The sequence below is a fragment of the Parasteatoda tepidariorum genome, chromosome 1 (assembly GCF_982258835.1).
Source record: "Parasteatoda tepidariorum strain Cologne lab strain chromosome 1, Ptep-v5.0, whole genome shotgun sequence".
NCBI lineage: Eukaryota > Metazoa > Arthropoda > Arachnida > Araneae > Theridiidae > Parasteatoda > Parasteatoda tepidariorum.
In genome coordinates, this window is record NC_141755.1 from 92,957,174 (window position 1) to 92,973,109 (window position 15,936).

A 15,936-nucleotide genomic window follows, 5' to 3' on the forward strand; every position below is an offset into this window, starting at 1 on the left:
TTTTATCTGAGTTGAGTTGTAATTATTTACCAAAGATTCAAAATTCTTACTTCAATCTATGTAGAATATTAACTAAAGATTAGGATATAAGTTTTGGATCCAAATTGAATAATAAATAACAAACAAAAAAACATAATTCTGCTTTTAATTTCAGAATTAAAAATAATTGTTATAATTTTTTATTTTAAACTTTAGTTAAATTACAAATAATAAGAAAAGATTCAGACTTCTGTTCTTTCAATTTGGGTAGAATTATTATTTGGGATAATAAATTAACAAATAATTTATTTAAATTATTTGTTAATTATATAATAATTAATTGTATAATAATTAATTATACATAATATTATTTATAATTAATTACATAATGATATTAACAAATAATTTATATAAATTTGGGATAATTAATTAACAAATGAATCTTATTTCTGTTTACAATCTGGAAAGAGCTATAAATAATAACAAAAGATTTAGATATCTGTTTTCGATTCAAGTTGAATAAAAAATCGTATAAAAAATCATAATTCTGTTTTAAATTTGAGAATTAACATTCATATTTCTGTTTTAAATCTGGATAGAATTATAAACATTAATAAAATATTCATATTCTTGTCTTCTATCTTGATGATTGAATTCTAAATAATAACATCAGACTAATATTTTGATTTTGATTTAAGGCACAAATAAGCGTATATTTTCACAAGTCATTATATTGCTTTTTAATGAAATGAATGTTATCTACATAATACGAATGAAATAAATATTATCTACAAGTTTAAAAAATGAGGTAAAAAATGCTCTGAATTTAAGGAAATCTTAGAAAATATTCAATGAGATCAGGAAGGGGAAAAACATGAAAGACAATCAATAACTAATATTGCATAACATGTTGTCGACTGTAATGGATTATTTTTATCGTAGACTCAGAATGAAAACAAGTGTGCAATACTGATAGAAGAATTAAGAATGCATAGGTAGGAAGAAAAAAAAGAGAGAACGTTAGCGCTGATGTAAAATAAAGAAGTATAAAATAGCAGACGAATAATTAGACGCCGATTCCAGCAGTGCGTAGAAAAAGATTGTGAAAGCTTAGAAAAATGTGATAAATATTTTTTTTTTCTGGAAAATATCACGTCATACTGTAATTTGAAAGAAGAGGAAAACGCCGTGTGAAAAAAAAGCACATGAATTGCTGCTTAAATTCAACCCTGCACGAAAAAATGGCTAATAAATTACTAACACAATGATAAATTACATGTACATCGTATGGAATCGCAACCAGCTAGAAAAAAAAATGTATGCAACAACTCTTGAGTTTTTCACTTAACTCAAGAGCAAGATGAAATGGTGAATATTTTTTTCTTTTTTTAAAAAAAGCAAAAATTATGAGTTCATTTTGCACTACAACTACGCATCATCACAGTTAAAAAATGATTTTATGGGAGAAAATCTTGTCATAGTTTATTCCTACCTGGATACATGCCCGGGTGAAAAAATGCACCCGAAAGTCCAGCATAGTAGCCTGGAAATCCAGCATACATATATGGAAACAATCCACCAGACTCTGATGTGGGCATAGGAAAGTCTGCCATGTTGCCAGCACGTTGGGGTGATTGGTGAACGTTGCCCACATTGTTTCCATTTATTGCATCTGTTGAGTCTTTGTCCTCTTTCCTAGATTGAGGCAGCTGATTAGATGTTGATGTAGATGGTTGAACATCAGATTTGGAATCAACTTTATCGCCAGTTGTATTACTAATGCATTTGTTCAGAACATGATGTTCCTTAGAATCGTTCCTAGATGTTTGTGAGTTTGAAGAAGAGATGGAAGATGTAGAAGTGGGTGGGGAGCCAGTTGTATTTACACCCATAGCATTAGTAGGACCATTGGTCATATTTGGAAAACCAGGTAAGCCCATGGGCATTCCCGGCATCTGTTGCAGTCCCATCATATGCAACTGTTGCATCAGACTAGGTGGGTTTGACCCGGAGGATGCACCTGATGGTTTCAACAAATCAGCTTCATCTTGGTGTATATTTTGTTGCGAATGCACAAGCTGATTAAGAACACTACTTGAAGTAGCGGGAGAGTGATCGAGCCGTTCTATGTTATCTTGCCCTTCGGTCAGTTTCTTCATTTTTGCAATGTGAACTTTTAGATTCTCAAGATGGCGCTTGGAGAAAATATGATCTTGCATGCTAGTATTCGAGAATTTGATGTTATATTTTACTTTGCAAATGGTACATTCCTCAGGCAGTTTTGGCAAATCCATCTCGTGACCAAAGGCTTTCATGAAAGCAAGTTTAGCCTTTTTTTCCTTGGCTCGGGCATTTTGGAACCATACTTGCACTACCCTTTTTGGCAATCCAATTTCTCTGCCAAGTGTCTCACATTCTGCCATTGACGGTGTTTTGTAATCCGCAAATATGGATTTCATGACCTTCAGTTGCAATGTAGACATTTGGGTTCGAAATCTTTTATTACCTCCCGAACCCTGATGACCAGAGTTCGATGGTGATGTAGGATTGCTTTCATGGGACATGTCCAAGTGGTCATCAAAATCCATATTTTCAGTCGATTCGGAATGCGTTTCAGATCGAGCATCATCGTAACTCATATAGCTCTTGTTCATAGCATCTTCATAGCTCTTATCACTAAAATTTGTCGGAGCACCATCACTACTTTTTTCAAAATCAATGCTTGCTTTAACAGGTTTGCTAAGGTCTAGTGGTGAATCTCCTACACTTCCAGCCTGTTTAGCTGGTGGTTTATTACTTAGATCAGCAGCTGGGGTGTTGGGCGTATCCTTCGAGCATGTGCTTGTTGTGGGATATGCAAGATCATCCAAATATTTTTTCAAAGAATCTTCATAATACTTTTTCATGGAGTTTTGAACCAGTTCTAAATTTTGAGCAGTAAAGCTCGGTGTAGATGTTGTTGTTGGAGTACTGGAGGAAAATCCAGGGTATATACTATTTTTTATATCCTCGGAAGCATTTGATGCTGAAGGAGTTTCAGGATTTGAGTCCATCTCACCATCTGGAAGAGAATCTATGTTGATATCCCCTCTAGTATATTGATCTGCATGTCTTGTGGCAAGATGGGATTCTAGAGCCGATCTGGCTTTAAACAGTGCTCGACAGAATGGACAACGTTTGTGTATTACTTGCTGATGAGCTCGAAACTGACCCTTTCTTTCCCTTGCTCTTGTATTTTGAAACCACACTTGGACCACTCTTTTTTTCAGACCAACTTCTCGTGCAATATTTTCTAGCATTTTCCTACTAGGATTACTTTCGACTTGGTATTTTTGATACAAATAATCCAGTTGCTCAGGAAGGATAGTAGTCCTGAGCCGTTTATCTTTGGGTTGATCACCCAAGTCTTTTAATTCCTCGTCTTCTGAAAGTTTTCTTTTTAACGGTGGAGTAGGGGGTTGCTGAGCCTCATATTGTAAAATTCCGAAGGAGGAATTGGGGGAATAGTTAGGGAATAGGTTGGGATTCATGATATGCACTATTTGATGTTCTTTCCAGTGATCAAAATGTATAAAAGATAGGCTACACTTGTCACAACGGTAAGGTCCATTTTGAGAAAACTTATCAGGTGTCCTGGTCGTGATTGACGATGCTTCAGATACGCTACTGTTCTGAGATTTTTCATCCATGACGGATGCAGCAGCTTTCATTTGAATCGCTAGGGGGTTCTCGTCTTTAAAACAAGAACTTTTTTGATGTTTGATAAGCTCGTAATACCGCTGGAAAACTTGTAAACATTTTTTGCACTGATAATTGAGACCCGGAGTTCTCTGAAATTTTCCAGCACTATCATCATCGGTGTTAATCGGTGGTTGGTTCTCGTACACTTTACGAGCTTTCTGTCTAGCGTTCTGGAACCACACCACAATCACTCTAGGACTGAGGCTCAGCAACTTCGACAGATATTCCAAGTCGTCATCCTTAGGATATGCGTTGGTCTCGAAAAATTCTTGAAGCACTTTGATCTGATAATCTGTGAAGCGTGTACGATTGGCTCGTTTACCACTACCAGTTCCACCACCAGTAGAACTGGAACCACAGTAAGATGGACTATTAAAGCCCCGCGGTGAGTCGGATGTAGGAGGAGATGATGCAGTTGGCATGATGGGTCCACTTATAGATGATACAGAGCTGAAATTAATGGACGGCTGAGGTGAGGGTGTAGATGATTCAGAGTGCATTACATAAACATCTTTACAATCGTCTTTAGTATTAGTATGTTTCAAATCAACTGCCGAAAAGGATGGAAGTGACATAGATACTGATGGTGTCAAAGACATGGATGATGATGGTATGTCCATTTTGGGTATGCTGATCTTATCTTCGTGAATATGAGTTGGGTATTCAATTTCATGTTTATCTTTATCTTCTTGGGATGAATCAGTATCATCCACTAAACTTCGGCCATCTTCGCTTTGATTTGTTGAATCAGCATCTCCTTTCGACAAAAAATCGTTTCGGTTAAGAGGTATTACTTTGGCCTCACCTGTTTTTTCATATTCTTCTAAGTTAAGAAATGTTGACGGAGGATTATTAAAGTTATATGGAGAATCTTTATTGCGTTGTCTTTCCTTGAACAAGGTGTTTCGGAACCAATGTTTTATCACTTTTAATGGCAAACCAGACTTGTCAGACATTTCTATTAGTTGTTCTTCTGTGGGAGAGTTATTGATATCGAAATAGGTTCTTAAAATTTTTAATTGCTCATCATTGATTCTAGTTCTGGCTCTCTTTTGCTGTGCTTGAGCAGCTGCAGCGGCCGCCGATTGCTGTTGTTGATGATGCATCATCTTTTGCTGCGCAGCAAAATAAGTCGATTCAACACCACCAGGCATCATAGGATGATTAAATGCAGATGCCATCAGTGGATCCATAGGAGGCGGCAAAAGCACTGGAATCAAAGGTGGGTGAAGATTCATCGCTGCAGCTGCTGCAAACGGCATATTCAAGTTCATGCCCATAGGTAGACCCATGCCAAGGCCCATGCTCATTAGGAGTTGATTAAATTGCAGCTGGGCAGCCATTTGGTTAGCAGTAACAGAAGATGGGACATCGGGTAATTGAGAGGATAAGCTTGTTGCAGGTGGAGTTGCTGAAGTTTGCTGTGTTGATGAAGTTACTGAAGATGGAGTAGGACATAAAGGGGCTTCTGAATTTATGCTCGAAGTAGGTGGATTAACATCATTCACATTTTCTTCAGAAACCATTGGAAGTATTAGTTGGTCATTATTTTGTTTCTCGTACAATGCTCTGTAACTTTCAGCAAATTTAAGAAGAAAGTCAAAGGGAACTATTTCTTTATGAATTTCTTCTCTGTGTGTTTTCAAGACCCAAATGCAAGAAAATTCTTTAGAGCAGATATCACATACTGAGCGATTAATTTCGGGTAAATCAGCCATATTACTCTTTTTGTCTTTTTCTTCAACTCCCAAGCCTTCTTCGACTACAACATCGTCTTTTGCTGCTTCAGATTTTACGCTTTCTTGAACTGAGTCTTCCGGCTTATTCTCTTTCAGTTGATTTTCTTCATTCTCTTTTCTTTCAATTTTCCGTCGCCTTTGGTTATTTTCATTGAAATGCATGACTACATCAAAGCCAAAGCTTTCAACTAAATGCTTATATACCAGAGGTCTCGGTCGAGGAAATGGACATCTTGGCCTCACGGGTAACTGATTCATTTGAGGGCTCAGTTGCGGTGGAGTTATATTAGTTGTGTCAGTGAGAGGTTGATATATGGATGACTTCTGTAGCATATCTTCTTTATCAACAACAGAACGACCAGCTGAGGATTGAATTGTTGGCACTGGTGCAGGAGGTGGAAGTGACTGGGATGATACTGGAGTACTTTTTCCAGAATTGGAGATGGGTGGAGGTGGGTTGAAGAGACAACACATTTGTTGATGCTGAAGTAGTGAGTCATGAGACATAAATATAGCGTTACATCTTGAACAATTAATGAGTGCTTGTGAAGTTGTCTGAGAAGACATGAGGACGGGGGATTGAGGAACAGGAGGCGCAAGTCCTAACGCTTGTGCCATTGAAGTTGCTGCGTCATTCGACAAGTGGAGCTGAGGAGAGGCACTGGTGATAGTAGCAGCCGCAGACGAAGCTGCGATGCTCAAAGGAACTTGTGTCAGATCTGGGATCTTTGGAGCTTGGACAGAAGAAGGAACACTTGTGGCCGGGCCCGACACCTGTAAAGTCTGAGGCAGCATTAAAGAGGAACTTTCATTAGTCACAGTTTGAGGTTGAATAGTTTGAGAAGGTTGTTCGTTTGAAGATTGTTCTGGTCGCTCAATTAGAGGAGCAGTTAAGTCGACCTGTCCAGTAATTGCCAACTCGTGCAGTTTAGATGCGCGAGTTTGATGAAGAACTGATCTTACGTGAATATCTAGTGTCGATCCTTGACTATAAGCCACTTTACAAATATTGCACTTAAAAGGCTTTTTCTCGGAATCAACAGATGACGAATTATTAGACAGAGCGCTACTGTTTGAACTACTAGTAGGAGTAGTGTAAACTGTACCTGCAGAAACAGGAGAATTACTGGTTGCTGCACTTGTTGTGGCAGTAGAGTTATTGCTATTTTCTTTCATACTTAGTTTAACTTTATGTAAATGCGAAACAGAATTATAATGAACTAAAAGAATGTTTTTCTGAGTAAATGATTCCATGCAAATATCGCATTTGAATGGTCTATTGGGGTCTAAATATTTTTCCATAGGATAACTCATTTTTTCACCTTTTCTATGAAGCAATGTTTTATTGTGACTTGTAAGATAACTTTGCCTTGTAAATGCAACTTTACACCGATGGCACTTATATTTTCTATTAGGATCGTTATAGCTGTCTTCTGCCATAGACTGACTGTTGATATAGTCTTCCAGAATATCTTGGTTGGTGCCCGTTCCTTCTGAAAGTGCCTCCCCAGTTTCTGACTGATCACATTCCATTTCACGCGATGGTGAACTTTCTTTCTCAGATCCCAAATCTACCATTTCATCAGCCATTTCCATGTTCTCTCTAATACTCTCTTTTTTAAGCAACTCTGTAGTTTGAGGATCCAGCACGCCTCCACCTCCACTTGAGAGAAGAGGATTGTTAGCCAGGCTAGCTTTATATTGCTCAAGTTGTTCTTTGGTCATATCAGTGTGAGCAGTTTCGACATGCTTTTGTAAAGCTATCACAGATCGAAAGCTGCGACCACACAGAACGCATTTCGTAGCAGCACGGATCATGTGGTACTGAGAATGCAGCTGCAGTTTCTCCAGGGTTTTAAAAGCAAGACTACATTGATTGCAGCGATATTTGTACACGTGCCTATCTGAAACAGCCAATAAAGGCTTCTTGGAATGCATCTCCTTGAAATGCAACTGAACGGCTGACGATGTTTTGAAAAACTGCAAGCAGCCTTTCTTCCAGCACTGATATTCTAACCCTGATGGTGTGGGTTTAAGTTCCATGTGTCCAAACTCATTCTGGTGTGAGAATAAATCATCGACATTAAAGAAAACCTTGCTACAAAACGAACATGCTAAATCTTCGTTAGTTTCAATTTCAGCTGGTCGTTCTTTGCTTTCAGGTGATTTTTTACCATCTCCCTCAGAAGCTTCTTGCTTAGGTGTTACACATTCTTCGTTTTTTGGTTTTGCGTCAGGTGTATTAGATTTGTTTTCAATATGTGACATGTCAACCATGAGAAGAAGTCGCTGCACGCCCTCTTTAGTGACATTGTGAACATCAATGAGATGATTTTCTAAAGCACTGATGTCTTTACACCCTTCTTGACACAAAGGACATGGAATGGTGTTGTTTTGGGGTAAATGTTGAGACACGACGTGCATTTGAATTCGAACTTCTGTATTGCTGGTGTAATTGCAAAAGGGACAACGATGAGTTTGTTCAGAAGTAGGCGAATTTTCGTTTGATGTATTGAGTTTTGCCTGATCTAGTAAGGCCTTTTTTAGTCTAGAATCAGATGGTTTTTCTTCCGATTTAGTTGGACTCGTTTTTTCCTCGACTTTCATGGTCTCTTCATCGTTTAGTTCTAACATAGGCGTATCTGGAAAAACAAATCAAATGTCATGTGTTAGTGAGAGTCAATTCATTAAAACTGAAAATTTTTTCAATAAATCTATCTTAATTTAACATAAAAAAATAATTATTTAAAGAAAATATTGCTTTCGAGTCGCATTTTAATCATGAATTAAATTTTGAAAAGAAATGATTAAAACAAAAATTTTAAAGTTTTTTCTACGACATTAAAAACTAATGGAAATTTCAAACAATTTTTATATTATATTCAAAATAAAATTTTAAAAGCTATTTAATGAAAGACAAACATTTTCTTCTTTAACTTAATAAAATTTGTTTGCTATTTTCATATGAGAAATGAATTAAGTTCGGACATCTTCAAAAAGCTTAATATTTTAATTATTCAAATTTCTCATATAATAAAATAAAATTTAATTTATGTGTTATGTAAATAAACACTGCAAATTAGAATTAGTAAAAAAGACATTTTAAATATATAATCATCAAAACTTTCTCCTTTTTTTAAATTTCAATTAACTTTCATTATCATTATAGATTCAATACTAATTAATAACAAATTCAAAATTTTAGAAAAATTTTGATTTATTTTACATATAAAAATATCGTTCTTTTTTGGAGTGTAATGGTGTCTTAGTGAGTTAAAATAACCTATAATGATTTAGAAAAGAAAACAAATATGCATTATTTTATTAAAAAATAGACTAACAAAATGCTAAAAAGTGTTCAAAAAACAAAGGCTAATTAAGATGGAGTTTACAAAAGCTAACATACTAATTAGTTTGATAATTGTATAGGTAAATTAAATTCCGCAATAAAAATAGTCGCAAAAATAAAATAAAAAACGCAATTTAGTTATAATCTAAATAGATACAACTTATGTCACATACCTGAAAATTTGTAGGGCCAATTATAACTAAATTTGGAGGCAAAATATTTTTGTAATCGAAAAAAAAAATAACAAAATTAATAATTTTTTCAAATTATTTCTGATATAAGTTCTTTAACACATTCAAATTTAATCGTTTTTCCTTAAATGCATCCAAAATTCTTATTTTTTTCAAGAAATGATAAATAAAACAAAATTTAAACCAGATTTGAATCCATGTAACTTTAAAATTCATTAAACTGAAAATATTTAAGCTCAATTTTTTTTTAATTAAACAAAGTTTTTCTCGTTCCTTTTTGAAAAACATAATTTTATTTTATTTTCAAACATTATTTTATCTTCAGAATCTTAACTTTTCTAGTGATTTGGACCAACCATCAGGAATGACCGCGCTAGAAGGATTTCAATCGAAGATCAGTGCTTGAAAAAATAGGTATACTATCTTTAAAATAAAATAATATTTTAAAAGTTAATGTTTTCTCTTTGTAGATTAACATCGATAATTAAATAAATAATGAAATAAATGTTAAAGATCGGAGAGAAAACTACATACCAACATCAGCATCAAAAATAATTTTCTCGTTTCCCTTCAGTTCTTTTACCAGGACATAATCTCGGACATCTTCATCAATATCACGTCCTTCTGTTCTGAGTTGCATTTGCCGGAAGTTCTCATGGCGCAGATGTCTGATGGAGTGAACATGCTGTATCAAATTAAATTTGGCTTTTGTTGAAAAATTGCACAAACGGCAGTGGAAGTAATGCGCCTCAGCCTTCAAAGAGTGCACACCAATCTGTAGATGCGAGAAGATTCTGGCATTGGCTTCGTGTCTGGGACTGGCAATATGCAGCTGCAATTTATGAATGCTGTTGGTGTAGTAGTCACAAGCATTGCAACGAACTTGTACGGGATTACTAACATTTGCATATTTCAACTTCCATTCGGTGCTGGCACCACCTTCTTTGACATGATTTACATGCTGGAGGCGTTGCAGATGCTTGTCAGTCTTACAGTGCAATTGAAAATTTGCTTTGAGATTGGTTTTGTAGGTGCAAAGCTTGCAGATGTAAGTGCCAGCTACAACCATTAAAACTTCTTCTTCTCGCTGTCGCGTTCGATCCATCTGCGCATGTTGGTTTAAGGCTTCCAGAGAATCGGCAGAATAAACGTGACACACGCAGCATTGGAAAAGCTTACCATTTTCATCATACGGCACATCAGGTCTTAAGGATGGGTCGGGATGATCAATGTCCAATGTGGGAGGAACGCTGAGATTTAGAGGTGCTCCAATAGGACTTTTTCCACCAGCAGCTGCTGCAGCAGCGGCGGCCGCAGCCATTGCCCGTTGTTGCTGTTGTTGAGTTGCCATCATAAGTAAGGCATGGTTGTATGCCATGTCGGCTAAGGCTGCCTCTGGTTGTAATTGGGAATCACAAGGCAGTAGAAGACCCGGGTGAAAGTTGAACATTGGATCCATTGCTTGAGCTTGCGCCTGAGCCTGGGCTTGAGCTTGTTGAAAAGCAGATATCTGTTGCATGTGTTTAACATTTTGCTGTAGAACCATCATATTGTGATTATGTTTTTCACTTGTCATGTGAATTCTTAAATTGCGAGCGACATTAGTTTCATAATTGCAAACATCACATCTCCAGGTAGCTTTAGGCTTATTTGTGATAATTGGTTTCTTTGCTGCTTCTACTACTGCTGGAGGAGTAGGTAATGCTGGTGGAGCAGCAATAGTTTGATTTGGCATAACATGGTCAGGTTGTAAGGTACCATTCTGCAATTCTTGCACATTATTGATATGCTTATCAGACTGCATGTGTATACTTAGGTTTCCTTTGGTCGTAGTAGAATAATTACAAACTTCACAACGATATGGTTTGTAACCGCAAGTGTATGTTTCTCCACGAGCTAATCTAGGATGTGATTGATTAGTCAGGCAGTATAAGCAACTCAAGTCGTTTTCAGGATGTTTTTCTTTCATGTGAATTTCTAAAGTTTCTTGGTATTTATAATGCCAATTGCACTTAGGACACTTGAGCGTCTTACATGAATTTCGCGAATGCATCATTGTCATATGACCGCCCAGCGATCGTGATGAGCCAAGGATTAAATCGCATTTCGGACATTCGACTCCGTTCGCCCGTCCATCCGGATGTTGAGGACAAATGCAGACAGGACTACTTGTAGTCGGTGATGGAGAAGGAACTGTATTTAGTAATGGACTTGGCGTTGGATTGTTCTTTGGAGATACCCTAGACATGCCAGGCGACATACTTTCGTGACTGCCAGCACTCGTAGGCCTGTCTAGTGAACCCATCGATACAGCCGATGATAATGTAGGATGAGGGCTGAAATCGAATGGGTTTAACCTAAGGTCTTGATCTTCTTGTGCAATATCACTGTTCTGGCCATTATAGCAAGTGGTCTTACGTTCTCTAGGCGATAGAGAAGATGCAGATTCAGCTTCCGCAGCCGCTGCGGCAGCTTTAGCAAGCTTCTCTATCGTCATTAAGTCCTGCAATTCAGGAGCTAAGGCCTCATCGCTATCGGCAGTAAGTAAGGAACTAGTAAGAGAGGGCGTAGTTCTCATTTCCGCCCTACTGTTGGCGACACTTGGTTTGATTTCTGACAATGCCGCAACAGGACTGGAGACGGCCGAAACCAGCGTCGTGATTGCAGAAGAGCCATAACCCCCAGCCACTGCACTAGACACGGCATTCAGTAAATTAGTCATAGGATCGTTTGATCCGAAGGAACTGGAACATGAGCTCTGCAATGACTGGGCGAAAATATTTCCACTCTGACTCCCCGCACTATTCTGGGCTAACGAACTAGGAATTGGTTCCAGGAATGATAAGAGTGGTTCTTTCTCTTTCCCGACACCCTGTATGATTGCCGAAGTGTTCTTTTGGGACATAATGTTCTTTTCTTCATCGTTCATATTTATGTTGTGTTCACCCATCGCATGGGCGACAAAAGATTTAGCGTAACCAAAAGAAAGTTTGCACATAAAACACATCAATATAGGTTTTATTGGTACAGAAGAATAGTCTACCATAGGAAAGTTAACTTTGTTTACACTGGACGGCCTCTTTAGAGAGCCATCATCGTCCAATTTGCTAGGCGAAACAGTTACTGGCGTTTCACTGGTAACATCACGCACCGTGAAAACTCTAAAACTGTGCATAACAGGGACATCAGGAACTTTATTTTTTTCTTGAAGGAAACTGTACGCCTGTCCGTACAAAGCACTATATAGTGCCGGATTTCTAGCGATGTGTAGAGCGTTCACCATATGTGGTATGAGTTGGGATGAAGTAGGAATTCGTGATGCCGCGTCATCGGCAGCTCGCGATAACAATTCTTCGCTCCCATCATCATCACTAAGCTCCGAATCACCGGCCGTCTCTAAAATGAAAGCGGAACCATCCGGATTGTACACGATCTTTCCGGTGAAGTTCTCCACGTCGCTAGCTGAGCTGTTGGACAGCTCATTGCAAAATAGGCTGCTAGAAGCCCCGACTCCCGCGGACGGGTAGTGCGAGGTAGGAACAGAACAATGTCTACTACTACCACCACCGTCCGTAGAAGGAGGGGTGGTCGTCGAATTAAGTCCCACGTGCGGCGACACTTCACACACGTGTTCCATATAGTGGTTTGTAGTGTGAAACTCCCGCCCGCAGGAATCGCATTTCTTGATGAACTTCGGGCAAGGAGTTCGTGAGGAACTTGATGGACGTTCAGGAACCCTCGTTTGTTGCTGTAGATCGGCGATTATTACCGCCTCTTGGCCTTCTTCTGGCGTCATTTCCCTTTTTAACACCGATGGCGCCGCCAGGTGCTGATACTGTTGGTCCGAAAGTGAGCCACTAGACTCCTGCTTAACGCGTTGCTGCTGCTGCTGTAGTTGGCCGGTGTCCACGGTAGGAACATCTGTATCCATGCTGCTTCATGAATATCCGCTATGTCATGGTAGTGAGTACCATCCACCACTGCAAAAGAAAAATTGTTTAATTAAAAATTGTTTAATCTATATACATTTTAACACAATGTTTGGATTATGTTCATAAAATAACGTTTTTATCGTTGTTATAATGGTTACCTTTAATTAACAACAATATTGTTCTATTTATATACGCAGCCCAGAAAAAATCCTTCCATCATTTAAGCAACATTTCGTTTCAAAATACTGGTGTATGAAATATTTTCTTTATTCGAAATTGAATGAATAAGGGCGAAAAAAAGGAGAATAAATGAAATAAAGAAAATAAGAGTAAATGCTTTGAAATTGTGAAGTATGAAATGAATGACAGAACAAAATAAAAGACTAAAGTTAAAAAAAAAAATAATAATAACGGGTGAAATGAATTAATCAGTGAGTAATTAAAAAACTTTGAAAAATAAAAATAAACGGACAGTTATTAGGGCAGTAAAGGAAAAATGAATAAATAAAAATAAAAATGAATGAAGGAAAAATAAACGAATAAGAATAAAATTAAAAAAAAAAAAACAAGTCTAGTTAAAATGTATAGCTTGTTGACGGACAGAAATGCGATAATAGTCTATTTTTTTAAAACTCTAACAACACTGGTATACGAAGTACCTTGTCCATTCATCTCAAATTATTGGAAGAAGAAAAAAAAAGCCGCTAAAATTTCCGAGTTAACAAAATAAACTTTCCGATGAAGTTTAATCCACTTCGACCCAATAAAGCACTTTGACACTGCGATGAAAGAGGCACAAAGAGTGATGACTTCAAAAGAGCTTAGGAAAGAAACGTTTATTTCGGCATTTCATTTTCGATTATTACAAGCACGCGCTGATAAAAGGAACACCAAGACAATTATAAACCACCCGTAAAAGTCTTCTTCGATAATTTTTCACAAATTGCTTACAAATAGCGAAGAATCACATACTTGTAGGCATCAAAGAAAACGCCTTTTCGCTCCTATTTACAATGGTCATTCAGCATCGGGGCTTTTCTTTCAAATATATATATATAAGGTCTCCTGCCAACTTTTCCACTTAGGCCTCACGACGAATGAAAGAAAAGAAACTATTAGAGAAAAGAAGAAGAAAATAACAAGCGCATAGACTTAGAGAGAAAAAGAAAAGATCCAACTGAAAAGAAAAGGGGAAGAAACGGTGGACAAAAGGCGGAATAGCGTAGTTAGTTGTAATTGCATCAAAATGAGTTGAGTTACCAATTCCACCCTCTAATAGTCGAGTCGCTAAACCAGTTTACCGGTGCTGATGCTCGGCCATCCGGTTCAAAAGGGAGAAGAAGACCAACTTCAACACTTAGCAATAATTTGGCATTCATAGGCAAAGATGCGTGCCGATGGCTGGCCTTCTGCAGTGCCATAAAATGATGCCTATTCACATATGCATGAGGGAACGCATAAAGCACAGAAATTTTGTTTTGTGTTTTTGAGAATCTTCATTATTTATGCAAGATGAAAAATAACGTACCCGCAAAGAATCAAGAATGAGGTATTATAATACAGTAATGAAAAGCTTCTTTGTCGCTCAGATTTTATCACCACAAATAACTCCATTAAGCTCAGTTGCTTTAGACACCTTAATAATTATACTTTACCTTTTCAGGAATTGATAGTTTTAGTTAGTTTGATGGCAGGAGTAATGATTTTTGAGAGTTAGCGCACACAGAACTTCTCTGGTATTGCATAATTTGGGAAGTTTCGTTTAAACTTCGAACGACTGAAGGGAACTTATATTTCAAAATTAAATACAGTTAGTTCTTGTCTTAGTTGTTCCGTCCATTTTATTATTGAACGGAAATACATACGTATTATATGCTGGATAAAATAGAATGGAACAAAAAATTAAATCAGAAATTTAAATTAAATATGAAGAAATAGAGAGCTAAAATTAAAAAACGACAGAATAAGGAATTTAAATCAGACAAAATTAAAAAAAAAAAATAAAGTAACGAATAACGAAAGGTAAATTGCGCTATTCTTGTAAATGCAAATCAAGTCATTTAAAAGCATAAAAAGGTACAATCCAAGAATACAGAATGAAAAATAACTCTGTACTGAAATTCATCAACATAGACTTAAACATAACCCTATAGTGCAATTCATTAAACGATACTAAAATGTAGCTCCAAGCAAAACTCAATTAATATTTAATGACACTCGGTATATTAACAGGAAATGCAACATGATTATAATCTAAAAACCAAGAAACAATTCCTAAAATTCGACTGAAAATGAATAGTACTTTTAGGTCAATTAAATATTTTAAAGTATCTTAGTACGATATTTACAGGGCTATCAGAAATATAAATAATTTATGATATTTCATGCCCAATTTGATGCAGCTCAGAAAAATAGCTTTCTGTATGAATATATAAAAATCAACCTTCAGGCAATGAAATTAGATTCTATTTCGAAAAAGTAAAGGTTACAAAACAGAATAATGGCTAAATACCTTTTCAGGAAACATAATTGTAGACCTCGCTACCAGTAATAAGATTGTCTGGGAGAAATAAATGCAATAAATGCTTTTCATCGAGAGTAGCCTATCAGAAATAAAATTAATTTTGATCACAAGTGAAGCAGGTATAGATCACGAGGCAATTTAATTTGATCACCAATTCACGAAAGTAGTCCTGACAATTTTCTGAAGCACATTATTTACTCAGGTTTAACTTTTATGATTAAAGAATAATAAATAAAAAAAATCCAATTCTTTTACATATACGGTTTTCCATTAATGCACTATTAGCTTAAAGAATCCCATCAAGTAAAATGGAACACTAAATAAAGTACAATTATTTATATTTTTCGATAATCATTAAGAAAAAAGGTAGTTTGTTGGTTGAAATTGTCAATGCCGTTTATGCAAGGACATTTAAATGTAAGTGATTCAGGAAGTTTTATAAGATATAAATAATTTTATGATTTAGCCCTGGTGTTTGTAT

At 36.6% G+C, this 15,936-nt stretch overlaps 1 protein-coding gene across 5 annotated transcripts in view; it reads right to left on the reverse strand.

The window, feature by feature from the left end:
• Positions 1-659: 659 nt before the first annotated feature.
• LOC107453499 (zinc finger homeobox protein 3) overlaps positions 660-15,936 on the reverse strand; it is a 190,295-nt gene continuing 175,018 nt past the window's right edge. For all 5 annotated transcript variants that reach the window (XM_071179455.2, XM_016070372.4, XM_016070362.5 and 2 more), the window contains 2 exons: positions 9,534-12,979; positions 660-8,101 (listed from right to left, as the gene is read on the reverse strand). In XM_071179455.2, coding sequence (XP_071035556.2) covers positions 1,455-8,101; positions 9,534-12,930 — 10,044 coding nt within the window. In that variant the 5' untranslated portion in view covers positions 12,931-12,979 and the 3' untranslated portion in view covers positions 660-1,454. The remainder of the gene's footprint in view (positions 8,102-9,533; positions 12,980-15,936) is intronic.